The sequence below is a fragment of the Camelus ferus genome, chromosome 32 (assembly GCF_009834535.1).
Source record: "Camelus ferus isolate YT-003-E chromosome 32, BCGSAC_Cfer_1.0, whole genome shotgun sequence".
Taxonomy (NCBI): domain Eukaryota; kingdom Metazoa; phylum Chordata; class Mammalia; order Artiodactyla; family Camelidae; genus Camelus; species Camelus ferus.
In genome coordinates, this window is record NC_045727.1 from 1,652,222 (window position 1) to 1,679,775 (window position 27,554).

At 51.4% G+C, this 27,554-nt stretch overlaps 3 protein-coding genes across 15 annotated transcripts in view; 2 read left to right on the forward strand and 1 right to left on the reverse strand.

The window, feature by feature from the left end:
* Positions 1–4,911: 4,911 nt before the first annotated feature.
* Positions 4,912–14,593, forward strand: CDK2AP1 (cyclin dependent kinase 2 associated protein 1). The gene is made up of 4 exons (XM_032471978.1): positions 4,912–5,269; positions 9,812–9,909; positions 11,616–11,742; positions 13,791–14,593. Exons 1-4 carry the CDS (start codon positions 5,215–5,217, stop codon positions 13,856–13,858), a joined length of 348 nt encoding a protein of 115 aa, XP_032327869.1. The 5' UTR covers positions 4,912–5,214; the 3' UTR covers positions 13,859–14,593.
* A 297-nt stretch (positions 14,594–14,890) lies between these two features.
* C32H12orf65 (chromosome 32 C12orf65 homolog) lies at positions 14,891–26,755 on the reverse strand. 3 transcript variants are annotated; one of them, XM_014553754.2, is made up of 4 exons: positions 26,607–26,755; positions 24,038–24,170; positions 18,160–18,454; positions 14,891–16,609 (listed from the first exon to the last, which is right to left on the reverse strand). In XM_014553754.2, the coding sequence occupies exons 3-4, from the start codon at positions 18,439–18,441 to the stop codon at positions 16,367–16,369; spliced, it is 525 nt and encodes a 174-aa protein (XP_014409240.1). In that variant the 5' UTR covers positions 18,442–18,454; positions 24,038–24,170; positions 26,607–26,755; the 3' UTR covers positions 14,891–16,366. The 3 variants fall into 3 exon arrangements, with proteins under 3 accessions (XP_014409240.1, XP_032327867.1, XP_006178277.1); XM_032471976.1 differs by having other exon boundaries at positions 23,876–24,170; XM_006178215.3 differs by having other exon boundaries at positions 23,971–24,170; positions 26,607–26,754.
* Positions 26,756–26,867: 112 nt separating this feature from the next.
* Positions 26,868–27,554, forward strand: part of MPHOSPH9 (M-phase phosphoprotein 9) — a 50,743-nt gene continuing 50,056 nt past the window's right edge. For 10 of the 11 annotated variants that reach the window (XR_004316728.1, XR_004316729.1, XM_032471967.1 and 7 more), the window contains exon 1: positions 26,868–27,063. The gene's annotated coding sequence lies outside the window, so the exon portion shown is untranslated. The remainder of the gene's footprint in view (positions 27,064–27,554) is intronic. The other variant, XM_014553750.2, reaches the window with a different exon arrangement.

Below are 27,554 nucleotides of genomic sequence, written 5' to 3' on the forward strand. Positions count from 1 at the left end.
ACATCTGTCATGGAAAGTGAGCTGTGAGCAGGAAGAAGGCTGAGAACCAGACTGCTGCCTGCAAACGGGAACTGACCTCACTTGGTCTCATTTCTAGGAGCACACTGAGGCCATTTATGAAATGTTCTATGTGCCTTGAGCAGATGTTCAAGGATGCAGTTTTTTTTTTCCAGAAGCTCAGACTCATGAAGGAGACTGACCAGCTTAAAGGCAATAGCAGGCATCCACAGAGGGGCAGCTGGCCAGGGGAGGCTTTTCAGAGGTGGGGACAGTTGAACGGGGCTCTGATGGGTGAGCAGGAGTTCGCCAAATGCAGCAAGCGGGGCACGTTGGTGTAATGAAGGCTCTGAGGTGGGAATGGTCAAGCGCCAGGGTCATTTAACTCAGTCTGGCTTGAAGAAAAATAACCAGTGTTAGGCAAGGGGTAAGGAGATCGCTCCAGTGGGGTGTGGTAAGAGGGGACAGCTAACTAGGGCTGCCATGCCTGGAACCATAAGCTTGGGGACAACGCGGGATTTGTCTTCCCCTGCTGCCCCTAGAACAGTGCCTGACACTTAGCAGACGCTCCATAACCATCTGTTGAATAAAAGGAGAAAAAAAAAACAAAAAAACCCATGTTCTACTCAGTAGATGAATAAAAAGCACTTGACAAAATCCAACTCTTTCATAATAAAAACACTCAACAAATTAGGAAGAGAAGGGAGTTTCTTCAACTTGATAAAGGGCATCTATGAAAAGCCCACAGCGAACATCACACTTACTGGTGAAAAACTAAAATCTTTGCCGCTAAGATCAGGCACAAGACAAGGATGTCTGCTCTCACCACTTCTGTCCAGCACAGCTCCTTGAGGTTCTAGTCAGGGCAATTCGGCAAGAAAGACAAATGTGGAAAGGAAGAAGTAAAACTCTCTGTTGATAGATGACATGATCTTACACATAGAAGACCCTAAGGAATCTACAAGCAGACACAAAACAACTATTACAACAAATAAGCAAGTTCTGGAAAGGGGCAGGATACAAGACGATTTACAAAAATCAGTTGTATTTCTACACACTAGAAATGAGCCATCCAAAAATTAAGAAAATTGCATTTACAATAGCATCGAAAATAATGAAATACTAAGGAATACATGTAACCAGAGAAGTACAAGACTTGTACACTGAAAAGTATAAAACATTGTTGAAATTAAAGAAATAAGACCTGGTTGGGAAGGTATCGCTCAGTGGTAGCGTACCTGCTTAGCATGCAGGAGGTCCTGGGTTCAATCCCCAGTGCCTCCAATAAATAAATAAATACATACATAAATACATAAATAAATATATAAATAAACAAACCTAATGACTCCCCCGCCCCCTGAAAAAATAAAATAAATGATGGAAAGACATCCTACATCCTACATTCATGGACTGGAAGACTTAATATTGAAATTAAGATTGCAATACTCCCTCACATGATACACACATTTAATATGAGCCCTATTCCAATTGTATATATATATATTTGCAAAAATGGACAAGCTGATCCTAAAATTCATAGGGAAATGCAAAGGACCCAGAATGGCCACAACAATCTTGAAAAAGAAAAAGTTGCAGTATTCATACTTCCTGAACTCAAAGCTTACTACAAAGCTACAGTAATCAGATCAGTATGGTACTTACATGAGAATAGATACCAAAAATCGATGGAATAGAATTGAGTGTCCAGAAATAAACTCCCATATTCACCATCAACTGATTTTCAGCAAAGGTGTCAAGGCCATGCAATGGGGAAAGACCAGACTTTTCAACAAATGGTGCCAGGACAACTGGACATCCACACGCAAAGAATGAGTTTGGACCCACCTCACATCATACACAAAAATTAACTGCAAATGGATCATCAAAGACATAAATGCAAGAAAAACAAGTATAAAACTGAAGAAAACACAGGTGAACATCTTCATGACCTTGGGCTAGACCAAAAGCACAAGCAAATAAAAACTTAAAAATGGATAAACTGGACTTCATCAAAATTAAAAACTTTTGTATATCAGAGGACACTAAGAAGAAAACGAAAAGGTAGCCTGCAGAATGGGAGAAAATATTTGCAAACTGTGTATCTGAGAAGGGACTAGTATCCAGAATAAAAAACTCTTATAACTTAACATAAAAACACAGGTTAAAAAATGGGTAGAAGGTTGGAATAGATGTTTTTCCAAAGAAGATACACAAATGTCCAGTGAGCACATGAAAAGAAGTTCAACATTATCATCCACGAAGGAAATGCAAATCAAAGCCATGAGATTCCAGTTCACACCTACTAGAATGCCTACAATAAAACAGCCAGATAATAAAAGTGTTGGTGAAGATGTGGAGAAACTGGAATCCTTATACATTGCTGGTGGGAACATAAAACAATACAGTTGCTATGGAAAACAGTGTGGCAGTTCCTCAAAAAGTTTAACACAGTTACTATGTAACCTGGTAATTCCACTCCTGGGTATACACCCCAAAGAATTAAAAACATGTTCACAAAAACTTGTACACAAATGTTCATGGCAGCTCTATTCATAATGGTCAAAAAGTGGAAACAATGCAAATGTCCATCAGCTGATAACTGGATAAACAAAAGCAGTCTATCCATACAATGGAATATTATTTAGCCGTCAAAAGGAACAAAGTCCTGATACATGTTACAACATGGATGGAACTTGAAAGTATTATTCTATGTGAAAGGAGTCAGACACAAAAGGTCACATACTGTATGATTCCATTCATAGGAAATGTTCAGAATATACCAGTACGTCCATAGAGATGGAAAGTAGATTAGCAGTTGCCTAAAGCTATGGGTAGAGGGGGATGGAGAGTGACTGCTATTGAGTAGAGAGTTTCTTCTCGGAGTGACGGATGTATTTTGGGATTAGATAGTGGTGATGATTGCACAACTCTGTGCATAGACTAAAACCCACTGAATTGTATATTTTAAAAGGGTGAGTTTTACACGTGAACTAGATCTCAATTAGAAACAAACGGAAAAGTATTTTTCAATGATGTATGGGACTTAAAGTGATGGTGGTGGGCATTGTGGTAAAAATAAAATATGGAAAGAGAAAAGCCCACAACATCTGTAGAAGGAACTGAGGCAGGCCACCGAAAACTAGATTCTTGCCCCAAGGTTGAGTCAAACAGCTAATAGGTGATGGAAACAGAATTATTACCCAGGTCTGTCAGCCTTATGAGCCCTCTGCTTGTAGCTTCTAGCTCTGCACTGGTCCAACAGGAAAACAACTAGCTTTTGTGGCTGTTGAAATGTGACTAGTTTGATTTAGAATGAGCTACAAAAGCAAAATACACACTTCAGTGGGGAGAGGGTATATCTCAGCGGTAGAGTACCTGATTAGCATGCACGAGGTCCTGGGTTCAATCCCCAGTAACTCCATTAAAAAGTAAATAAATAGACCAAGTTACCCCCCAATAAAAAAATACACACTGGGTTTTGAAGTCTTAGTATTGTGAAAATAATGTAAAATATCTTAATTGTTGTTTTGTACTTAGTACATATTGAACTCATACTGTTCTGGATATACTGTGTTAAATAAAATACATTCTTAAGGGGGAGGGTGTAGCTCAGTAGCAAAGTGCGTGCTTAGCATTCAAGAGGTCCTGGGTTCAATCCCCACTACCTCCATTAAAATAAATAAGTAAACCTAATCACTTCTCCCCCTCACCTCCCCCCAAAAAAAGCGAGAAAAAAAGAAAATTAATTTCACCAGGTTGGTTTTTTTTTAACATTATAAAATGTGACTGCTAAAACTTTTAAATTACGTTTGTGGCTTGCAGTGTATTTCCATCGGACAGTGTTCCTCTAGAGTATTGAGCCCTTGGGAGCAGCGTAGGAAAGGGTGACATTAATTTATTCATGAAATAAAATGTCACTAAGCATCCTTGTCTGAAACAGCCTAAAGCTGATTACACGGGGTGCTGGGGAGGGGGTGTCACCTGTACCTTCAATCCTAAAGGGACAGAGGGAAGGCATGGGTAGATCCCTTCCTTCCCCCAAGGGGTTGTTGCCTTGCTCATCAGATCCAGGTATGTCCGAATGTCTGTGCCTAGTCAAAAAATCTGCCAAGCGTGGCGATTAAAAATGGCAGAAAAGGGTGGGCATCTTGTGTATTTTGACAAGATTTACTATTTAAGCAGAACTCGAAGAAATAATACTTTCAAAAGCTAATCATCTAATGCGAAATACATTTGATGATTGCCTTTCAGTCTGAGGGTGAGCTGGGTGGGGGGAGGGGGGTGGTGAGGAGGGTGGAAAACTCCAGGCGAGAGGAAACTTTGTCAAGTTTATTCTTGTATCCTTAGCGCCTGGAACAGTGCCCAGCACATAGTAGGCGCTTCTTAAATATTTAAGTGAATTTAGGTGCAGAATTACGTATGTGTGAGGGTGTATTTTCCAGGGGAGAAGGCCTCTGGCTTTTGTCCGGTCTCAAAGGAGTCTAGGCTCCCAAGGGGTTAAAAACCACTTAATACCGACAAGGAGTGAAATTTATTTGAAATCAATGTCAAGAATTGGTTGTCCTTAATTCTGGGGAGTAGCCAGACCTCTGCGTCTGGAATGATCTACGTGCTTAAAAATACCACTCGCCACCATTTTCTCCAGGTAATTTTCCATCCCTGCCCCCACAGTCAAGGGGGAAAAAAAGTAATTTTGCAATCCTACCTAGCTGTTTTATTAAAAAATATACAAATTAAGCGGTTAAAGAACAAATCTTCGGGCGCCGCCAGCGAAGAAGAAGAAAGGGACCCACGCGGGCCTCGGGCACCGCCGGGACCCCAGCCCCCCAAACTTTGCCAAGTTGCGGACGCCGAGCGCGCCCGGAGGCGCGGGGCGCGGCCGCGGGCGGAGCCGCCCCCTGACGCCGGGCCGCCGCGCGCCGGGCCGCCCCCTCCCGGCCCGGGCCGGCCCCGCTGGCTCCGCTCAAAGTTTGCGGCCGCCCCTGCGCCCGCCCGATGTATGGGTGATATACTGCGGTGGTGTCAGGGTGAGGGACGGCCATATTTGCCGGTGCGGCCCGAGCCGTCAACAACAAAAAGTGCGCGGGAGCTCGGCGGGCGCACGGACGGGCGCACGGACGCCGGGGCCGCCTCGCCGCCGCCCGGTCTCGCCGCCGCCGCCGCCGCCCTCGCGGGCCTGGCCCCGCTGCGCCCCGGCGCGCCCCGCCGCTCGGGGGGATGTCTTACAAACCGAACTTGACCGCGCACATGCCCGCCGCCTCCCTCAACGCCGGTGAGTGAGTGCGCCCCGTGGGCCGCGCACGCCGCGCCCCAAGTGCCTCCAAGTTGGGGACCCGCGCGCCCGGCCCCAGCCCCGGTTCCCGGGGGCCCGCGGCGGCCGGGGGCTGCGGGCACCGGGTCCCGGCCCGGGGCAGCGCAGCCGCCGCCGCCGCCATGATTCCGGCGCTCGCGCTGCCAAAGTTCGCGGGTGCGCCCCGCGCCACGGCGGGCCTCCGGCTGGGCCGGGCAGGGGCCGGGGCCCGGGGCGCGGGCGGCCGCCGAGGTCCCCCCCGCGCCGGCGGCCGAGGGCTCGCGGGGAGCGCGGCGACCGAGGGCGAGGGAAGCTTTCTCGGCTCCTTTTTCCTCCGGCTTTTGGGCGGCTCGGCGAGGGCCCCTGCCGGCGGGAGTCGGGAGCGGCCGGGCCGCGCGGGGAGCGGGGCGCCGGGAGCGCGGCGCGGGCCGCCCTGGGGGAGCGGAGGGGCAGGCCCGGGCGGGGGCCCTGGGCTGCAGGGGTGCCCGTGAGCAAGGCCAGGCCACGCGCGGGCGGCGCTGCGGGCGGCGAGCGCGCCAGGTGCAGCTGCCCCTGAGGGCGTGGGGCCGCTGGGGTCACCGGCGGTGCAGGGGAGGTCGTCGGTGGGCGCTCGGCCTGGCGCGCGGGAGCGGGGTGCTCCAAACGGGGCGCGCGGGAGGTCCCCTCTGGCGTGCGCGGAGTGAGAGAAGTTGGAGAAGACCCGGGGCTTCGAAGTGCCTGCAGGCGGAGAGTGGGGGCGGCATCTCAGTCCGGGCCGCGCATCTTGGAGCCCCTAACTCTAGGTTTAGAGGACCCCTTCCTGAAGAAGCTGCAGGGGCCATCCTCTCCCCTCCCTGGGGCTGGAGCTGGGCGGTCCCAGGAAACTCCTGGGAAGTTGTCAGGCAGCTTTAGGCTGCGCCCAGGGTCTTGCCCCAGTGACCGAGGGCGACATGAGGAGGGGAAGGTAAAATTGTGGGGTTCAGAGGTGACCGGCCTTGTCCCCTCACCAAGGCCTTCTCCTTTACACTCTTGGTGGGAAACAAATTTAAGAAAAAGTGAGGCGCGTGGAGGGAGGCGTGGTGGGGGGGCTTGGCGGGGAGGGGATTGGCCATGCTGGTCAGAAATGCCACGCTGGCAGTTGGCCGAAAGTTTTGGGCCTTGTCTTCAAATGTTGACTCCATAACTCCAAAAATCCGAAGAGGGACCCAGAAAGCAGTATTTATGTATATGGATGTACATATATACACACGGATTACATGCATATTTGATTTAGACACAGATTTGGGGATTGGAAAGGGTTAAGATTCAGAGCGTGGATGGGGGGCAGGTGGATAGTTGAGTTGGTCAAATGTGGACTCGAGCAAACAGCCACTGCTTTCTCCTCAAATGTTCTCACCTCCTCTGGGGTCTGCAAACCTCACAGAGACAGGCTTTGTGGCCCCTGGTATTTCTCACTGCCTCCGGCATCTGACTCTGGGGTGGGACAGGTGGAGGGTCTTGCTGCCAGCCTGGACAGGGGAGAGATCTCATGCCTGCCCTGGTACAGTTGAGGCAGGGGCCCTAAACTGGGACCTTTGGGGATTGGGGTCACAGAGTGACAGAGTCACCCACTCAGGATCCCTGAAGCCCTGTTCTGGGCTGGCTAGCACCTGTACGCAGATTTTCTTCTTTCTCCTATGGTGAACTCCAGGAGGGGTGGTGGGGGGCTGCCCCCCTCCCCGTGGACCTCTTTAGAAAGCCAGGATCTCCCCGTGCCATTTGCATCCAAGATGGACTCTCCGCTGCCGCTCCTCCAGCTTCCTTGTCATCATCCCTCACGCCCTCCGGCCCTGCCTCCTGCTCGCGAGTTGCCAAGCCGCGGCCTGGCCGGTGGTGGCAGTGGCGGAGTTAGACAAAGCCCCCGCCTTCCCCGCCGGAGAGCCCCCCCAGGCGCCCCAAGTGGCGGGAAGGCCGCCAGCTCCCCGGGCCCAGGCCGCTCTTTGTCTGGCGTGGGGGCGGGGAGCCGCGCCTGGCCCCAGGAGCTGCTGGCCTCTGCCAGTCCCTCCCTCAGCTCCGGGCCCTCCCTGGTCCCCGCACACTGCGCGCATTGTCTGCGATGCTCTGAGACGCCGGTGCTCACGCCCAGTCTGGTTTTCTCCCTGGCCTCCGGCAGCCAGACTGCTGGCCCTCCCTGTGCCTGCAGGGAGGAGGGGGCATGAGTGGAACTCGGGGTCCTCCCGCCAACTTTCTCCAGGGCCACAGACACCCCCCTCTCAATACCCAGTAAGAGACTGGCACCGGTACAGAATCAGGGTCACCTGCCACATCACCCAGGCCATGGGAAAGTGAAGCTTCGAGCTGATCATTTGACTCTCACCTGCCTCCAGGCCCCTGACCAAGATCTCATTCCTCCCTCCCTCCCTGAGCCCCTCAAGACCTAACCCCAGCACCATGGAGGAGTAGGATCTAGTCTCTAGACATTCTTTTGGGAGCTATTGCCTCAAACAGGTGGAGAAACTGAGGCCCGGAGAGAGAAGGGCCTTGTCTCAGGTCACACACCAGGTGTGGCACAGCTGGACTGGCTCTTGGTCCCAGCCCTTGCCCATACGAGAGATGGGTCAGCGAGGCAAGAGGAGGAGGGCAGGAGGTGGTACAGGGAATGCCCAGACGGTGTCCTTCTCACCTCCTGCCATGGAGTTGGAATCTTCTAGATGCTGTGAAGTGCTGAGCAGTGCAGCACACCCCCCATCGCCCTCCAGTCTTGCATTTAGCATCCTGGACTTGCAGAGAAGCGTAATAACTTGTAGTGGTCGGGGCTTGAACCCTGGCCTGGGGCTATAAAGGCCGAGCTGCCCAGACCGCACTTACCAACTGCGTCAGAAGAAGGTCAGGAAATTGGGGTTTGACTGATGTGGTGAGGGGTGCACTCACCCTGCCCCATTCCTGCGCTCTGGCCCCCCCACACTCACAGTTGCCTCACCCGGAGGTCACAGACGTGCCTGTAGTTCCGTGGCACAGGTGTCTGAACATCCCCACTTCAGAGACGGGGCAGTGAGGCTTGGAGCAGCTGTGCTTCACAGTTCCCAGCTTAGAGGTGGCAGAATCCATGTTTCCTGACAGGGCCTCCTGTGTTTGAGCATAAACCTGGGCCCCAGGGAGAAATCCAGGGCAGGCCTGAGACCAAGGAAGACATCTTGGGGAGAGATCTGTCCCCAGCTCCCTGGACAGAGGGACAGGTGTGGTGGTGTTAGCCTCTTCTGCACTGTGTGGCCTTGGGCAGCGCCCACCCTCTCTGGTCTGTGTCTCTACGGTGAGGGGTTCCAGGGCCCCTTCCAGCTCCATCAGCCTGAGCTCCTGAACTTCCTTCCTCCCCTGCCCCTCCCCTTGCCCGCACCAGATGAGCAGCTGGTTGGCTTGGCCGGCCTGGCACCAGCTGTCCATCCCCGGGGCCAAGTCTGCAGAGCCCACTGTATGCGTGAGAGAGAGACCGTTTGGCTCCGGGGGCGGCAGGCAGAGGGGAAGCTGCTCCCCGGCCCGGCGTGGAGGCAGGCGGGCAGCTGCCGAGGAGGGCTAGGTAAATTCTCCATGGTTACCGCTGTTTGTAATTCTGCAGGACATCCTTTACCCACTAATGGCCACTCGGACGCCATTATGGGTCTGCATGCTTCCAGCTACTGAGCTGGAGCTGGAAAATTCCCTGCTGAGGACCTCCCCATCCCCTATCCAGGAGACTCCATTCTAAGCCCCACGTGGTCCCTCTGCTGAGGGCCAGTGTCTCCCAGTAATGCAGTCCGTTTAAGTGGGGTCTTACTCCTCCCCTTGTGGGGTGCAAGCCATCCAGGCATAGACTCATGCCGTCAAGAGTCTTGTCCCCTCTTAGGGGAGGGGCAGTGGGAGCTCAGAGAGTTGAGGGGCTTGTCTGAGGACACACAGGCTGTGATGTACTCCAGATTCCTGACTTTGTGTCCAGTGCACCAGTCTCTGACCAGGGTTAGGTCTCAGAACCTCCAAACCTCCCCCATCTTTCTCACCGTCTAGCCCAGCACAGGTTTGGACACACAGGCAGTCTTAGCCCAGGTGTGGACCAGTCTTAGTAGCAAGTGGGCTCTTGCGGCAGCCAGGTGGCTCTAGGATGTCGGCCTCTGGGGAGCAGGATGCAGGGAAAGGGGACTGCCAAGGTTTAGGCTGAGAATAGCCAGCAAATTTCATCTTCGGTAACAGTCTTAACTGCATGGATGGGAAGGATTTCTGTGGTTGATTAGCGACGTTTGCTGTGATGGGCGTAAAGAGCAGCGGCCTGTTAGCTACAGTTTATCATCAGTCACCTAGGCCAGGTGCCAGCCATGGCCAAACTACAGGGCAGGAGTAGCATCAGTCATCTAGGCCAGGTGCCAGCCATGGCCAAACTACAGGACAGGAGTAGGGTTCTCTACCCTCGAAGGCAAAAGCCCACTGTTGGTCGCATGAGTCTTGGGTAGGGAGACTGTTTTGGGACTCAAGAGTCCTTACATTGGGTACAACTGGCCAAGGCTACTTAACTACCGACTCCCGTCTCTTCTTCCATAGCTGGGAGCGTCCACCCGCCCTCCACCAGTATGGCGACGTCCTCACAGTACCGCCAGCTGCTGAGTGACTACGGGCCACCATCGCTAGGCTACACCCAGGTAAGACAGCGGGGTGGTGTGCGGGGAGGGGAACCCATGGATGGCCTGGGCGCTGAGGGCACCTGCTCCCTGCCATCCGGGAGTGGACATGATGGAATGGAGCAGTCGTCCGCGCTTCCTCAGCCCGGGCCCCTGGCTGGGTTCGTGTTCAGGACTTGAGGCATCAGAATGGAGGGGTGGCAGGGAGTTTCCTGGGGGACACTGAGTGACAGGAAGGGGTGGGAGAGCCCAAGGAAGGCCAGAGTTTTCTCCCTAAGAGCCACAGTTTCTCTTGGGGCCACCACCTGACATATGTCCCTGGTGGGTCTCCTTGTGCCTGGTCCCTGGGGAAGTGAGGCCTGGCCTTAACTCTGACTCTGAGCTTGGATAGGAGAGGGGACCCCGTTCCCACCCACTCCCCATCAGGTTGTGGCCCCAGCAAAGAGGCTGGGGCCCACATCCTAGTGGAGTCCAGGTGGGTTTCATTGAGAGCTGGTGGGTTTACACCTGGTTCCACCAGTTACAGGACTGTGACCCCCTCCTTGGTAACCTCACCAAGACCGGTTTCCTAACTGGGCTGGTGGGTGCATGGGTGGGATAAGCCGGAGCTCCAGCCACGGCTGCTGCTGCCAGGGAGGTGCTGCCACCAGGGAGGTGCTGCCACGTGGGGGGGACCTGTGAGGCCCCGCCCTCTGTGCCAGGGCCGCCAGTGGTGAGATTCTCTCCTGGGGCTGGAACTGGTGTTCCGAGGTCGCTATGGAGGCCGGCCCTGGGGATACGGTGGTGGCTCATAGCCATGCCCCGCCAGGCCATCCTGCCTCTGGAAGGGAAGTGGGCACGGGCTCAGGCTCCCCTGAGGAAGCGATGGCAGGAGGCTGGGGCCAAGCGCAGCCTGGACAGGCCCCGCAGCACCCCGGCCATGAGGCAGTGGCTGGAGGGGAGGCAGGAGGACCGTGGGGCCCAGAGGAGGTGCCTGGAGGATGCTGAGGAGAGAAGGAAGGACCTGGAGGCCAGGAAGCAGAGGAGGGAGGAGCAGGCGAGGGACTCGATGGGGGAAATGGTGGCTGTGGGAGGAGAAGTGGGGCTTAGGGGGAGGAGAGGGTGAGTCCCCAGCAGGCGGCCTCGGCCCTCAGGCCCACAGGCACCCAGCCTCACTGATCTGGGTGTTTGCTCAGGCTCTTGGTAGGGGTCTGGAGAGGAGGGGTTTCTGTGGGGTGGGCCCTGCTGGTGGGGGAGGATGGATGAGTTTAAATACACTCTGGGCTCGCTCTGGATGGACTTCGGCAAGTTTTGTGGTCGTGCTAACTCAAGTATGGCCTCCATCTCGTTCACCCACTCTGGGCCCTCAGCTCCCGGGATGCACTTGCCCACCTCTCCGGCTGCTGCTTTAGGAAGTTCTCAGTGAACCTTTCCTTGTCAATAAGCCAGTCCTCCTCTTTTTTCATTTGAGATGATGAAAGAGCTTTCTGGAGACTGCGGAGTGTGTAGGGACAGGAGAGCGGGCCCGCTCCCTGGTCTCTGGTTGTCCCCCACAGGGGACGGGCCTGGCCCCGGTGGAGGCAGCAGCTCTGGGAGTCTGAGCCAGGCCTCCCTCTCTCCACCAGCCTGTCCCTGGGCTCAGTGCTCTCCCCGGCCCTGCCCTTGCTGCAACTGGCATGCAGTGGGGTCCTGACCATGGTATTGGGATCAGGTTCAATCCATCTGAACCCTCTTCTTTCTGATTCCAGGGAACTGGGAGCAGCCAGGTGCCCCAGAGCAAATACGCTGAGCTGCTGGCCATCATCGAAGAACTGGGGAAGGAGATCAGACCCACCTACGCGGGCAGCAAGAGCGCGATGGAGAGACTAAAACGGGGTACGTCGTGGGCCCTGGACGCCCCTGCTGGGTGACCGCAGAGCACTGGCTCTTTAGCTGTCTTGAAAGATTTTCTGGGGAAGACAGAGGATGGCTGATGGAAGAGTCCCCTGTGGCACAGGGGCTCCCGTTTTGTTACAGAATTACCATTGGATGGGGAGACATCAGGCAGGGAGAGCAGGTCTGTGGGATGTAGACTCCTTAGGGTCTGGTGAGGGGTGCTTGGCAGCCGGGGCCTGGAAGAAGGGAAGCCGTAGCGGGTGAGCCTGCCTCGCCCTACATGCTCCTGGGAGGGTCCACCTGCCTTAGAAGGGAGTCTTTGTACCCAGATCCTGCAGCTCTGCCTTAGGCCGGCTCCGTGCCTGTTGGCTGACGCTGGGCCCAGGGAGCCCAGGGCGGCCCAGGACAGCGGGCTCCCTCCTCTGGGCGAGGCCAGTGACGTGGGCCCTGTTGCCCTCTGCTCTCCTCTTTGGAAGGGGGTGTGTGGTCCATCCTAGTCTGGGGAGGGAGAGGAAGAACGCTTTGAAGTTCTTTCATGACTGAAGAGGGGAGAGAGGGCGGGAGGATGGTACCACGGGAGAAGAGTGACTCACATGAAGATGCGACTGACCAGCCGACTTCAGAAGGAAGGGAAATAGGTTGGTTGCTCCCTCGTGAAGTGAAAGGGGAGTGGAGGGGAGAAAAGGGTTTCTACTTTAGAAGGCGGCAGTTCAGCGCACGGTGGCCTATGTGCAAATTTAATCTCAGGAGGGATTTGGGTCGTCCCCCCCAAAGGTTAGAGAAGCAACTTGGAAGGAAAGTGAGAAGGGAATGTTCTGTGGTTATAAGTCTGGGGCGCACTGGGGTGCACAGGGGCGCCGCTGTCCAGGCCACGGCTCCACGGCGGTGGGCGAGGCTGGCTGAGGGCAGACTCCTACCCAAAGCAGTGGGCTTTACTGGGTTCATGAAACCTTTGTGAAGAGACTGACTGGTTGCCAAGCTGGATTGGGCGATGACAGGCAGGGGGATGGGGAGGGGGACTGGCAGGCAGAGGCTGGGATGGAAGAGGGCTTGTGGGGAGGGAAGGACCTTGACCCTAGTCCAGTCCCGGGGTCAGGTGGGCATGGCTTTGCCCGCAGTCCTGGTAACTAGAGAGCTGGTTCCCCAAATGGAAACGCCTGGGAAAACGCCGGACCCCAGGGTCTGACAGGCGCTCTGCGGTCACCCAACAAAGCCTGCAGTTCAGGTCAACACACGTGTGTGCCTGGTGGCTGCTCCAGGGCACATCCGGGATGAGCAACTGGTCCCGCAGTCACCCTGACCAGGAGCCAGAGCAAGCTCGCCAAGTTTCTGTCACAGCAAGTAACACGGGTCATAGGGCGCGAGGGAGTCAGGCGCCAAGCGTGAGCCAAGAATGTTTTTTGTGGTTTTTAATGGTGAAAAAAGTAAAACTCTGGGACATCTGAAAATTACGTGATGTTCAAACTTCAGTGTCCGTAAGTAAAGACTTGATGGAACGTGGCCACCCCCGCGGCTTACGTAATGCCTGTGGCTTCATGGCTCGACGGCGAGTGGAGGAGCTGTGACAGTAGCGCAAGTGCGGGGAGAGCAGGTCGGCGAGGCGGGGACACCTGAGTGACGTGAGGTGTCATTCCCAATGTCCTGAGGGGTCCACTCTTAGAAGGAGTGGATTCTTGGTGTCTAAGTTCAGTAAACGCAAAAAAAAAAAAAAACAAAAAAAAAAACCCAAAACAAAAACCCCCAATGAACAATAAATAACTCTAAACCATAGAGATAAAATTTGGCGGAGGATAACAGTGCAGACACCCCTGCAGGGACGGTCACCTTTAGCACAGGATGAAATTTTAGGGAAACACAAAGGAGTCTTGGCTTTAAGGGGTAGGATAGGATTCGTAGTGCCTCTTCCAGCCGCTCCAATCCTTGGGTGTTCGGACTGCAGATCCGAGTTCCATTCCAGTTTGAGGGCTTCTCGGCTGGTTGCAGAAGGACCCTCCTCCTCTTCTGGAATGGGTGCTGTTGGCTGACGCCGGCCTCTGCTTCTCTTCCAGGCATCATCCACGCTAGAGGACTGGTGAGGGAGTGCTTGGCTGAAACGGAACGGAATGCCAGGTCCTAGCTGCCTTGGGAGCCTGGAAGGCTTTCCATCTTCCTAGAGAAGTTACAGTTCATCTCCCCTGTTCAGATGAAACTTTGTTTTCAAAATGGTAACAGTTTGGTTTCTCTGTGCCCCTCCCACGGCTCACTACATCTGAAGCTACAGTCTGTAAGATTAAGGAACGGTTTTGCAGTTGATTAGGGTTTACATTTTAAATAGTTAGGATCTACCCAGGTTTGTTTTTCTTTAAAGCATTGATTCAAAAGATGCACGTAAAAGTTACCTGTCTTACAGCAGACTAGTTTGCCTCCAAGGTACCGGTGTCTTGCTCTCCTGTTTTGAATACATTTATGTTATTCAGATTGTTCTTTGTACCTTTTCATAAGCTGATACAACTTGAAGGGTTTCTTGTTGTAGTGCGGACTGACAGCACACTTAACCTAGTAGCCGGTCCCCCCTCCCTCCCTTTGCCATACAGTGTAGGTTCTGCTTAATGTAACTTCTTTTTTGCTTAAGCATTTGCATGACTATTAGTGCTTTGAAGTCCACTTTGAAAATGCACAAGTTATAAATACAGAAGAAAGAGCAGCCTCCCAAACCAAACCTAACAAGGATCCCTGGAAGCTTCCCTAAGACTATGTAGATTTCAGTTCCGCCTTTCCTGTAAGTTGATCCAAACATCTGGAACAAAATGAAACTGTTTGCATCTTTGTATGTATTTATTACTTGATGTAATAAAGCTTATTTTCATTAACAGCTTGTATTAAGATGTGGGTTCCTTGAATTCTTGGTGATGTTTTAAAGAACAGCTCCCAGAAACGTTTTGTGTGACAGTGTCAGTAGCACAACGGGTCAGAGATGGGATGTGTCGGGTGAGTCAGAAGGCAGGGGTGAGGTGAAGCTGCGTTAACACATTTTAGCTGTAGCGGATGTAAGCGTGCATCCGAACAAAACCGAGAGTGGAGGCAATTCTGCCCTTTGTGCGACCCTCTTCCCCCGGACCCCGAGTTAGGCTACTCGCAGGTTTTAGGAGCTTATCCTGTGAGGATTTCCTTTTTTTTTTTTTGGTATAGCGCAGCTAGCTACTAAACTCGAGCTAGCTACTTCATCCTGTGCTCACTGGAAGAGCTACCTGCCCTGTGCTGGGTCAGCTGGGCCGCCTCATATGTGTTGAGAACCCATGTGGTGGCCCGACAGTGCCTTCCAAAGGGACTCTGAGGTCATCTTTACTATATTCCGTAGGCACTGGTCCCCACGTAATGAGGATTTACCGAAATGAGGGATGTGGTCACTTTCACAGGCCTGAGGCTGGGTCCCAGCTGTGACAGCGCTGGAGGTGAGGAATGGATACCGGGGAGTCGGCCTGTCTGCATCTCCTTCATGTACATGACAAGACGTTCCAGAAGGCTCAGAAAGGAAACAGAAGTCGAAGCCTCTGTCCCTCCAGTCTGAAGCTCCCCGAATTCCCCCCTGCTGTTATGGTCTTTGTGTACCACTCCAGATACTTCGGTTGGCTGCTTGCTAAAAGGAGGCTGGGACTGGGAACGGCCCTGCACACTGCGACCAGAGGTCCGGAGAGCCTTGTGAAGAGCTGAGCTTCCAAACCAGACCGCTCCAAGGTGAGAAGAGCCTTAACTGGCTTCCGGGAGCGGCAAGCTCACTTGGACGCACGTGCTCCGGTCTTCATGAAGAAACGAGGCAGACCCGCTGTCTGACAGTGGCCTGCTCACCTCCTGGTTCATTTCCCTACTAGCATTATGCGTAGACTCCAGATGTGTTCTGACAAATCAAGCTACTAACCTTGCCTGGCCCCCTCCCCCAGCAGTCTGTAAGGTCGAATCCAGCTTGAGTGATGGTGTCAAGCAGATTCACAACCAGGTTTGTGAAACACCTCTTATGAATCAACATACAGGGAATGACGTGTGTATGTCCACATCAGAGCGGTTACCTGTCAGCACACAGTCCATTGAGCTAATGGGGTAAATGGGCAAGTGACTTACTAACATGTGGAATCCTTCTCCACCTTGCTTGCTCTTATTCTCTTAACCTGACTAGTTAGGCTAACTGACATCTCCGTGTCACTGACCAGTGACCTCCCAGCAGATGACAGGGGAGCACTAAATGCCATTCACGTTTGACTCAGTTCTACAGTTTTCCATAAAAAAATTCCTTATTAGTATTCATGCTTTTTTTCAAAAAAATTTTTCATTTCTAGTATTTGATACAGTAAGATACAATCACACAGATGTATAGCTTAGAAGGTGACAGGCTTCTAACTCCGGCCCAGGTCAAGAAGCAGAACTCCGTCAGCTGCCCAGAAGCCCCTCCCAGCCCCACAGCACAGTGACAACCCTCCCTCCCCGAAAGGGCCCCTGTCCTGCAGAAATGACGTCCTCGTGTCTCTGTTCTGCACAGTCCGCTTGCCGTGTGAGACCTCGGCTGTCCCCGGCACGCACTCCCCTTGCAGACCCGGCGCGGCGCTGGCGGAGAGCTCGCCGCCCCGTTCCTGGAAGCGCCCGGCAGGTTCTTTCAGTCGGAATCTGCAGTCCTTTCTCCAGGAGCAGTTCTACTTGATTCCCACTGTTCTCTCAGGAGTTTCTTTTTCTCTAGCGTTTCCTTTGCTCTTTTTTTCCTTTCTTGCTTTCTCTTCTCTGCCTCTCGTCTTTCTTTGCAGACAGGACTGTTTTCGCCGTTGTAGAAAACATCCACTTTCTCCTGCAGGATTCTCCGCGCTAGCTTTCTGTTCTGATCGACGGATCTCGTCTGGTGGCACTGTAAGAGATGATATTTCATCATGTGGAAGCCAGCGTTCTGGGCGGGACCTCAGGAATCATTAAATTTCAACCTCGACCCTTTACAGAGGGGGCAGGCCCGCAGAGGCAAAGCCACTTGTCGGGAGTCCCAGTGGGTCAGTGACAGGACAAAGGCCCCGCCTTCCCCCCGAGCTGTATGAGATGGCTTTCACTGACTGTTTCATTATTGGGAGTGTTGTGTTTTTTTAGAAGTAACAGTGGCTTTCAAATGACTTAAAACTCCCCATATATTTTTTAAAGCATCAACCAGTGTGTCTAGCTGGTGGCCAGGGAACAGGCCCTTTGTGTGCACCATTTATGAACACAGACTTCTGTCTGAGGGAGGAGAGCAGCCTGCTTTTAGTCAGCCGTGATATTCATTGTGTAACAGTGTCGTTACGACAGGCGGGTGCCTTGCAAAGCTATTTGATAAAAGAAATCCTGTGAAATTAGGGTGACAGAGTAGTACTAAGAGCAGATGTGAAGTAGGTTATACAAAACAGGTTAAACACATGAACTGCAATCATTTCAGAACTTTGTTTGTTGCTCATGAATGCCACTTGTCCCAAGGAGGAAGAGAAAAGGGATTGAGGTTTTAACTAGCGTGCTCTTGGCTCAAAAACATGGCAGCAAAGAACAGCTGTTGGGAACAGACTTCGGGTTTGGTCTGAGTTGACTCCTGCAGCTGTAGGAACCGCAGTGCCTCAGATTCCACATCACCGAGTGTGGGCCTCTGAGAATTAAAAGAGTTCATGCAAACTGAATTTGCTTAGAACAGCGCCGGCCACGCTTACACGAGAGGTGAGTATCTGCTAACCGTGTCGTCTGGCTGGTATAAGGAGGCCTGCCCCTGCTCGCTCCCCTGCACCTCGAGGCCAGTGCTGCCTTCGGGGCCCTGTGGGTGCAGAGTGGAGTAACAGACCCACTGAGAGGCAGTGGGGCCACAACCAAACCAGAAGCAGCAAAAAGCACCGCACCAGCCTGCCCTGTGGGCGCCAGCGTGCCGACAGCTGGTGGGACTCTGATCAGAGCTTGGCTTTGTATACTCAGCAGGAAGACTCCCCCTGTGGCCAGCGCTTCTCCTCTGAGTGCTGAAAACGCTTTGCTTCTGTTACCTCACTCAGTCCTCCCTCTCCAGAGAGGTACGTGTCACTGACATTTACCAAAGGGGACGGAGGGACACGGAGGACGCGCCCATCTGAGTAGCCGGCCAGGTGGCTGAGGGCTGAGACTGCTGGCGGACAGCCCGGGCCCATGTGCTGCGGGGGGACCGGGCCCAGGCACTGCCGCAGAGCTGTGTGCAGCCCGGGGGCTCCACCAGAACCGGGGTGCCTGCCAAGTTCAGGGACGGCAGCAGTCAGAGCCTGGCTGCAAGGATCCCAGAAGGAGGCTCCTGAGGCCGTGCAGGAGGTTCCCCCTGGGAGGAAGGCTCGGGGCAGAACACGAGTCCTGCAGTCCCTCTACTGCCCGGGCCACAGCGAGAACACACCTCGGCCGAAACTGGATGACCCCACAGCCTCCTTCCTCTACCTTGACGACGATGCCCGAGGGGACGTGCCTCAGCACCACGCAGTTGCTCGTTTTGTTGGTTGCCTGGCCCCCTGGACCATGTCCTTTTACGAACTGCTCTTCGAGTTCACGCTCATCCAGGGAGAGCAAAGCAGGGTGGTCCTTCTTGCCTGCCACCTGGACCGGAGTGACCACCATTCCCAGGGAGAGCAGCGCTGGCTTCTCGGGGAACCGGAGCCCCCATGGCACCATGCACACCCTGGCCAGCCGGGCAGGAAAACGAAACAGACCCGAGGTGCTCATGGCTGCTCAGGACCTGAATCAGACAGAAAGGACAGCCCTTCAGGCTTGTTTGCTCCCAGGATTATGCTTCAGGTTCTAAGACCCCCTTTTATGAACCATTTCAAAAGATGACCACCTGTCGGGCAGGCAGCAGATTTGGGAAATGAGTGCAGACAGATTACTCAGCAACACACACCTCTCTCCGGCCCGGCATCATCCACTGTGTTCTCAGCAGTGCACGCCCTGCCAGCTGATAAATGTTTCCTTATACAGACCAAAAATATCTTCAAAGCACCCAGAGGTGCTGTTTTCTCAGGAAGGAGAGGCTTTCAGTGTGAAATTCAGAAGAACGGAGCCGTAATTTGATAAGGAAATATTACATAGTACATCAAGCAAGAATTAGGATCTGAGTCAAGTGACATTATTTAAATGTGTGAGAATCTTTGAAATCAAAATGGAAAGACGACAGTATGTGATAGTCTATTTTATAGCTGAGCTTAAACAGTCTGACGCAGTAAATATCACTATCAATCAATGTCATGATTGTTGTTTTTTGAGTGTTTCCAGTTTCATGGATTTGAATAGGAACATCTGTTCCCTCAGAAGCACTGCCAGTAACGTGATCCAACTGGTACTCATCGTCAGAACTACCAAGTCATCTGACTTTTCATTAAGGTGCCTGTTAGGTACAAAATACCGCGTGGGGCATAGTGAGTGATGTGAAGTCAGAGAGCTAGACGCTGTCTTCATGGAGCTCACAGTCTAGCTGGAGAGAGGAGACATTCAGCAAGAAAGCAGCACTGAACAAGGGGTTTAAATAACTACTCGAGACTAGCATAGGGCTGAAACGTCTTCGTCGACACATGAATGGTACGGAGGGTAACAGCCGTGAGGATATGGGGAGCCCCACAGCACTTGCTTTTCTTGAGGGGAGGAAGGCAGAAGATCTGAAAGGCATTAGCTCTTTTCAGAGATCTACATCCTCCCCCTGCAAGTGCGGGGGGAGTCATAAGCTTGGCCCGTCGCCTCACCTAGAAGACGGGGGAACAAGCCCCTCTCCACGCAGCCCACACAGGCATAGAGTAAGATCAGAAAGCAGTTTTCTGGAGAGGGCTTTGCTGATACCTCTGACGGCATGGGACTGGTTTTTAGCAAAATCTCGCCCAGGTGGATTTGGGGACCTACCACTGCGCCACTTGCTTGATACTTCTTGATCGAGGATTGTTGGGGCACCAAAAAACCCCCCAAAACCAAACCAAACCAACCCCGCAAAAAACCCAGATGTACTGCTCTTTTTAACAACTGGTTCCTGTGAGGCCCTGAACAGCTTCTTTCAACTACTTGAAACCTTGTAAACTCTAGCTCGTGGCAGCGGGCCTCGAACTCACGTAGCAACTGGAGTTCACCTAAGCCAATTTCTTCGGCCAGAGTAACTTAACATCCACCAGATTATTTCACCAGGTTTCTCTGCTCATTTATCTTCACCCCAGTTGACTGCTGGCCTCGACCGGGCCCAGCACTGGTTGCTGGATGAGCACTGAGGAAGCGTAATGCGGACACACGCCATTAGGCGTTGCTTCCTTGCAAACAGGCACATGTTCTGTTATGTGAAATCTATGCGCCTGTCTTAGTTATCACTGCAGGTGACACGGGCCGTTTTTAGAATGAACATTCTTCATCTATCTCCACTGTATCTATGGAAAATATATATAATGAAAGCCTTACGCCGATGCTACAGTTCTGTGACTGGAATTATGGTCTAATTTATATCTTCTTTGTGAAAAGTGTGGTGTTCAGTGTGTTCCGTCGGTCCCAGTGGGTGATAATTAAGGAGGTGGTGGTTCGAAAGGTGCTCGGTGGCTACCAAGGGAGGTATTTTGAAGCAGAGTGTGCCAGGGAACGTGGTGCTTTAAAAACTGGTTTTGTTTAGTGTGTGTGAGATATTCCACAAGTATCCTCAGGAAAAGATAAACGATAAACGCAGGCATGTTCTGTGAAATCTCTACAACAAAGAATCTGCTCCCCTTTAAAGCTGTGATGAGATGTCCAAAATTTCCCTCCTCTTATTTCTGCTTTCTGTCCACAGAACAAGATTCCTTTGTGTATCAGACAGTGTCTAGTTCCTGGATTAGATTCCCGATGGAACAGGAGCCCGCTGCCCCTCTTTGGGGTTTCTCTTCTGCTAGGAAATCGGACCAGGCGGGACAGCAGGGGAATATAGTGCAGTGACAAAGGAAGGAAGGAGGTCTGAGACAGGGCGAGACGCCCAGACAAAGGGCGGAGAGGAGAGTGCTTTTATCAGCTGCTCCGTCACCGGCCCACTGTTTCACATCTACCTTTCTGCCCTAGTTCAGAGCTGACACACACGGGAAGGTCTCCCACCCAACTGGAGTTCAAGAAGGTCCCCAGGGTTCAGTCACTGGCTGCTTTGTTTAACAGCTAATTCCAACAGCCAATCGGCCAATTCCAGATACTTTTAGTATCTCCTGGAGCTCTGGCCCTACTCCAGGGACGGCTAGAAATGACAAACACACCCACGGTTCCACTTCCCGAAAGCCCAGAGAAGAATACAGACTGGGTTTCAGGTTCTGTGATACCCACAGAGCAACCCGAAGCCTTTGGGGAACAATAAAAGCAGCTCAAATTAGAGCTCATCGTGACATTAAAAAAGAGAAAAAGAAGAATGGTAACAAGCCGTGCGAGGAAGGGGGAGCCAGCAGTCTGGACGCGTACCCTGATTCCTTCCCGTGACTGAGCGTCAGTCCCGGGCCGGCCCTCCGCCCTGACATCCCCTCAGCTCTCTCCCTCAGAGGATGGTGTCTGCACTCAACAGCGGACTGCGATTCAGGTCAAAGCCTCTCTGACTCAGTCAAGGTAGAGATAACAGGGCTGAGGCCTTTACGACAGCGAACGTTAACTTGCTCAGTGAATATTTTCAACACCTACTGCGTGCCAGGCCCAGGCCTCAGTGAGTCCCAGGAGCCCAAAGCATGAAAGGAATTCAGACGTCTGTGAGTAAGACATGTGCCAGAGTCTGGAACGGGGGCCACGCTGTGGACCAGTGGTTCTCACTACACTGTGCCCCTGGGGCACCTGGAGCGCTGCCCAGCGGGACTTGGAACCTGCACCCTGTGAGGCACCTTTCTTACTGACGGTACCCAGCTGGCACACAGTCCCTCCTCCGGCTTCCACGATCAGCTCAGACCAAGGCAGACTCCTCGGGCAGGGATGGCATGACCCGAGCAAACCAGCACAGGTTGAAGCTCGATGCAGCAAGGGGAGGCTTGTTGCACTGCAGCTCGCATGCTCTGGAGAGCAGTCAGGGGATGGTTTATGTCTCCGAGACAGAGAGGGGTATCTGGATTGGTTTTCAGGCAGACATAGCCTATCAGTCTCTGGGCCCACGTTCTGGATGGCATTTTGCCTAAATTCACCGTTCAGGTATTTTTAAGTAAGGCAGAGTTCTAGTTTCTCTTAGCCACAACTTTCATGGTGTGTCAGCCTTGCAGAAATGTCATCAAAACTGACTGAGGAAGGAACAGATGTGGAGATTAGCTGAAATGGGGTAGTTTAGGAAGAATGATTGTCAAAGCTCTCACCGCTCAAACGTTCACCTGTAGACAAGTGCCCTGGGGACCTTGTTAAATAGAATATGGCTCATTAGGTCTAGGGTGGGGCCTGAGACTCTGCATTTCTGACTAGCTCCCAGCTGAGGTGGTGGCTTCTGCAAGGCTCTAAGGCTTGCCTGACTGTTCGCTGTGGGCCCCAGGATCAGGATGGGAATGATGGAGACGGAAGAGGTGTAAAGGAGGGTAACAGGCGGGAAAGGAAACCATTTAGAGAAAAGAATTAAATGAATTAACGATCTGAGCTAAAAGAGAAGATGAAATAGTGACAAGGGGATTTAGAAACTGGGTCATCTGAAAAAAAAAAAAAAGAGGAACACCAAAAATGTTGCTTCTATTGCACTGATGTTCTAGAACAGCGCTGTCCAATAGAAACAGAGTGCAAGCCACACGTGAAATTCTAAATTTTCAAATAGTCACAGTAAAGATAGTAAAAAGCAATGGATGAGGTGAATTTCAGTATGTTTTAATCCGTATATCCCAAATATTACTGTTTTAACATGTAATCAATATAAAAAATTGAGATTTTTTAAAAATATGAGGTCTGCAAAATCTGACACGTGGCCACACTTCCAGCATGTGTCAGTTTGGACTAGCCACACGTGCTGGTGGCTGCCGTCCTGGGTGGCAGCAGCAACAGAACTCCTCGGGAGCCTGTTGGGAACGGAGACCCTCAGGCCCCACCCAGGCCTCCTAAATGAGAACCTGCATTTTAACAAGACCCTCAGGTGATCGGGAGGCGCACTGAAGCCTGGGAGGCACTTCGGGGACAGGAATTAGCAAGTTCTTCCCGCTGCTGGGACAGACGCTTGCAGAGTGTTGTTTCCTATGCTTATAACACCTAAGAAGCTGAGACCAGAATTCAGGAGTGCCGAGCACCTGCTTGTCATGGTCTTGTTTCCCCTCCCCAACAAGGAGGGTGAAATAGGTCTTAAAACAATGACCTAGTCAATGGTGAAGGACCAAGCACAGTGAGCTTGGGCAGACTGATGGGCAATATTGCAGCTTTAAAAAGACAAAATGGCCAGCTGATGGCACCAGAAGCTAAGTGAGAGAATGATTTTTCTGAGAAATGCTTAATAATAATTCATGTTTCAAAAGTGTGTTTTGGAGCTCCCTGCCGAATGGGAGTTAAGCTAAAGCAGCCCTTCTTTCTCTCCCTTTCACATCCAGCTCATCCTCCTGTTGTAGTTGCTCGAAATCCTCATGAGGGCTGGGGCACCTCCTCAAAGAGAACCACTGCAGCTTGAAACACACCCTGCCGTCTCCTAGGCTGGGGGCTTTACATGGGAGATAAAGCACTGTCACCCACAGTGAGGGTCTCCAGAGAATTATTCCTCAAATAAGAAAAGCACAATAGATTGAACAGGAAAGGACAGCAGAGCTCTTCTTGATTTGGGGGAACGAGGAGACTCTGGTCTGGTCTAAACTGCATAGGCTTACCGCTGCACACAGGTCAAGAGACAAAGCGAGGAAGCCGATAAAGAGAAAAGCTTTCAGTTCACACAGTACTAACATCCCGTCTCGTTTTTTTTTTTTTTAAACAGAAAACTTTGAATCCACAATTGCACCTGGCCTATTTGGGTGCATCACTGTGATTTCCTTCTATTTATGGCATCTAACAGGAAGTTTATAATTTACCAACTACACTATTAAAATAATACAGGAACACACAAAAGCAGCAAAAACAACATTCCACATTTTCCTCTAAAAATCTCAGAGATTCTATTACCATGAATGATGCCTTGTATTTGTTTAGGACTTAGGTTTTCAAAGCACTCTGAAATACGTTATATTTCATGCAAATAAAGAAAAGAAGGGATACGTACTATGTGGATGGTTTCAGGAAGACTTATTTTGGAAGAACAGTGGGTATTCCATTGTTTTAAAATAAATCTGTCCTTTCTACTGCTTGTTTCTTTACCTTTCAGAATATCTCCAGATTTGTTACTCCTCCAGCTCCTTAAAAAGCGTCAGCTCGTTTTCCTCACCTTCTTTTCTTGACTCTCTCCTTGTCACTTTTTTGTCCCTGAAAGGCCATCCTGCATCGTAGTCAGTGTGACCTGCGTCAGTGTCTCGACTCCATAATCAACTCACTGTGCAACTCTGGCTACGTTTCCGCATCTGTAAAATGGACATAATACCAGCTAGGTTGAGAAGAAACTCGTATGTGTCGCCACAAATGTAAAGCACTTGGTAGCACTTCAGATCCCTAAGGTACAAAGCTCAGGAATCTCTTGTGGGCTGACCCCATAAGCCCAGTCTGCAAACTGACTATTTCATGGATTTTCGTTTGAGAAGCTCAGAGTAAAAGGGCATCTAGGACATGACCTGCAAATTATTATACGTGGTATGGTCCAATTTAAGAAATGCTTGGAAACCATGAAATTACCAAAGACGTGCTGTTTGGTGAGGTCATAATTGTGGTCTATGAAATCATGGGCCAAAGAGATAATTATGATGCCAAGAATAAAGTTTGACTTCTCCGTAGGTTCAAAAAGGTAAAACTTGAAAGATAAAAACTACCTTCATCAAAGCAAGTCCTGGTTTAAACATAGAGATCTTTAGGAATTATCTACCATAGTAATAAAAATCATAAAGGACAGGAAAGATGAAAAAAAGTTGTACTTATATGTACACCTGATCATTTCCTTTCATGTTTAATGGTTAAACTATAGATTGAAAGTTTTAGAGTTCCTCATTTTTGCTATGGATAACTGCCCTTCCCCAACTCCCACCAATGACAAGCTGTCTGGATATTAAAAATGAGTGACACAAAGTAACACCCTGGTTAATGGACATTAAATGCCTCAAGCCATTAGCAGCCACTGTTACTGAACAGCTTGATCTTATCCCAATCAGAGTGAAAGCTCTCCACTCAAAACTGTCAATTTGAAGCCTTCATGGCAAAAGAGAAATAGTTGAGCAATATGATGTTATAATAAAATCATATGGTAATCACATCCTTATAAGGCCATAAAATAGTGGTGTAAGCTTGCATACCAGTAATGCAAAATCTCCAGTATGAGATGAGTGGGGTTAAATTAGATTAAGTTATTATACTTAATATATACTTGAAATTCTGAAGTCTTCTATTTCTGTTTCCTGTATACAGAAATCATTTCCATGGACTTTAAAGACTACCTCTTTAGCTGTTTATGAAACTTCTCTCTAGTCCATTTAGTCAAAGGAAATTTCTACTCTGAATTTGTAAAAATTAAGGCCCTACCAAAGAGCTTAACCTAAGTTAAGAAGTGTGGTGTAAATTTACCAAAATATTTCATATCAGCTGGTTAACAAGGTAACTCTGAAAATCAGAATATTAGCTCCTGAACATGTTGGCTTATTAAGACATTAGTTTTTTTTTTTAAAAACTTACCCAAAATCACACTGCCAAAAACCAAAACCAAAAGATACACAAACTAAACAGAGTCCATCTGATTTTGTAGTGAAAAGCAGTGATTTCCTGCCCCTTGCATGGTTAGGAACTAATCTCTAGTACTCCATTTTGGGGTCAACATTTTTCTTGCAAGGAAATACACCTATCTCTGCCTGGAGCTGTATCAGGAACCCATATTTTTTAGTTCTTCTGTGAGTGCAATATTCTACGGTGTCTCAAGTAATAGATTTTGTAACTAACTGAAATTAGTGATATAACTGACTTTTTTTTTTTTTTTGGTGGGCTTGAAACATGGTCGCTGAAATAGAGCCATGTGCTTAAAAATAGATTTTTGTTAGGTATTACACGAACATAGTACTGACTGGTGAATTAACACAATTGGGGGAAGGATTCAATTTATTTAAGCTTGAAATCTTTCATACACGAATGGGGTTTTGGATAGATTGAATTTTTACTGTTGAAACAAAATTGGTACATACTCCTAGGAGGCTCAGATCAGATGGAATGCCTCTTGGCAGATTTGTCATTCCAAGGGCAAATAATATCTGCTTCACTCTGGTTTCTCAGGCACACCTAAGTGACAAGGATGGAGAAGTCCCTCTACTTTGGTGTGGGCTCAGGACATTTGGAGGGAAATCTAAGAGCTGTAAATACCTTACAGGTTAAGAACATTAAGTCTGAAAAACGCGTACTGAATAGTGTGTATGAGACGGGCTGGGGACCGGGGGGAAGGAAGCGGGTTCTCTGTGGTCCTTAAAGGTTTGGCAAAAACAAAACAGCCCCTCTGCCCAAACAGGCCGCGCTGCTGATAGTTCCCTAAGGCTCTGCCGAACAAGGAAACCAGGATCTTTCCATTTGTCCTCGGGCCTCGGTGGAACTGTTTTCTCCACCACGGTGGGCTCTCCTCCTCTCCCCAACCAAGTCCGTGAAGAGCCCCAGAGCCGACCCCCACCAGCCTAGGGTAAACCAGGTCCAGGGAAAATTTAGCTCAGGGGCCTGGCCGGCTTCACCTCACCGCCCGCGGGGCCTCAGTCAATTGGTTGCGCGACTCACGGTCGCAAACCAGGAAACTCAGGTTTCCCAACTCCAAGTCCTCTTGCCAGAGCCCCCGATAATCGTGGGCAACCGTGTGGGTGCCTGGCTTCTCCGAAGACGCTTACCTGGCCTCAAGACTGGCCTCTCGTCCCCAACCTTTTGGGGGACCCGGATTCGCCGCAGAACCTGGATCGCAAACGCGGACCCGTCTGCGCACGCGCCGTACTCTTACCGCAGCTTCCCCTCACCAGCCTGAGGCCTGTCTCACTAACTGCGCATGCGGGAAGCAGAGGCTTCTTTTCCCGCGGAGCGGCAGAAGGTTCCCAGAGAGCCAATCAAATGAGAGGACTTGACAGCAACCCCGCCCCCTCTTGTTTCCCAGGCGTCTGACGTCCTTCTAGGGTGAGAGCTGGCGGACTGGACAGGGGAAGTGGACGCGCGCGCCGCAGCCTGGCCGTCCCCGCCCCCTTCCGAGCAGCCAATCGCAACCAAGACGCGGGGCGCGCGCACGCTCCCTGGAGTTTAACGGTCGCGAGAGGCAGCTCGCCCGACCCTGACATCGGCAGTGGGAGCGGCGGACAGGTAAGGGGCCGCCGGCCTAGGGGAGCTGCAGGTCGCAGGGGACAGGGGACGCGACGTCGACCCTTGAGCTTGCTGGCCGGTTAGGGTGGGGGAAGACGACAGTCACAAGGCACATCCCCGTCGGAGCCCGGAGGCGTGTGGGGCTTTACCCGCGGCTGTACGCCGTTTCTAGACTCAGTGCCCTTGAGTGACGTCCGAGCGACCCAATCGCAGAGCGCCTCTCCCCGAGGGGCGGGGGGCTTGAGGGATTTCTCTTTTTCTGTTTTTTTTTTTACTTTTTTTGACCAGCTTCCTGGGCTTACTTTGGGAATTACCGTTGTAGTTGTTGGAGGGGTTGCTTTTCCCCCGGCCTCCCTGCTGTCTACATTTTAGGCGGCTACGTGGCTTCTCCCACCCTCGCCTTCCCACTTTAACCCAAGAACCGCCACCAGCACTTGCGGTCTTCTGGCTGTGAGTGCGAGAATGTCAGAATTTGGCCTCAAAACCAGAAA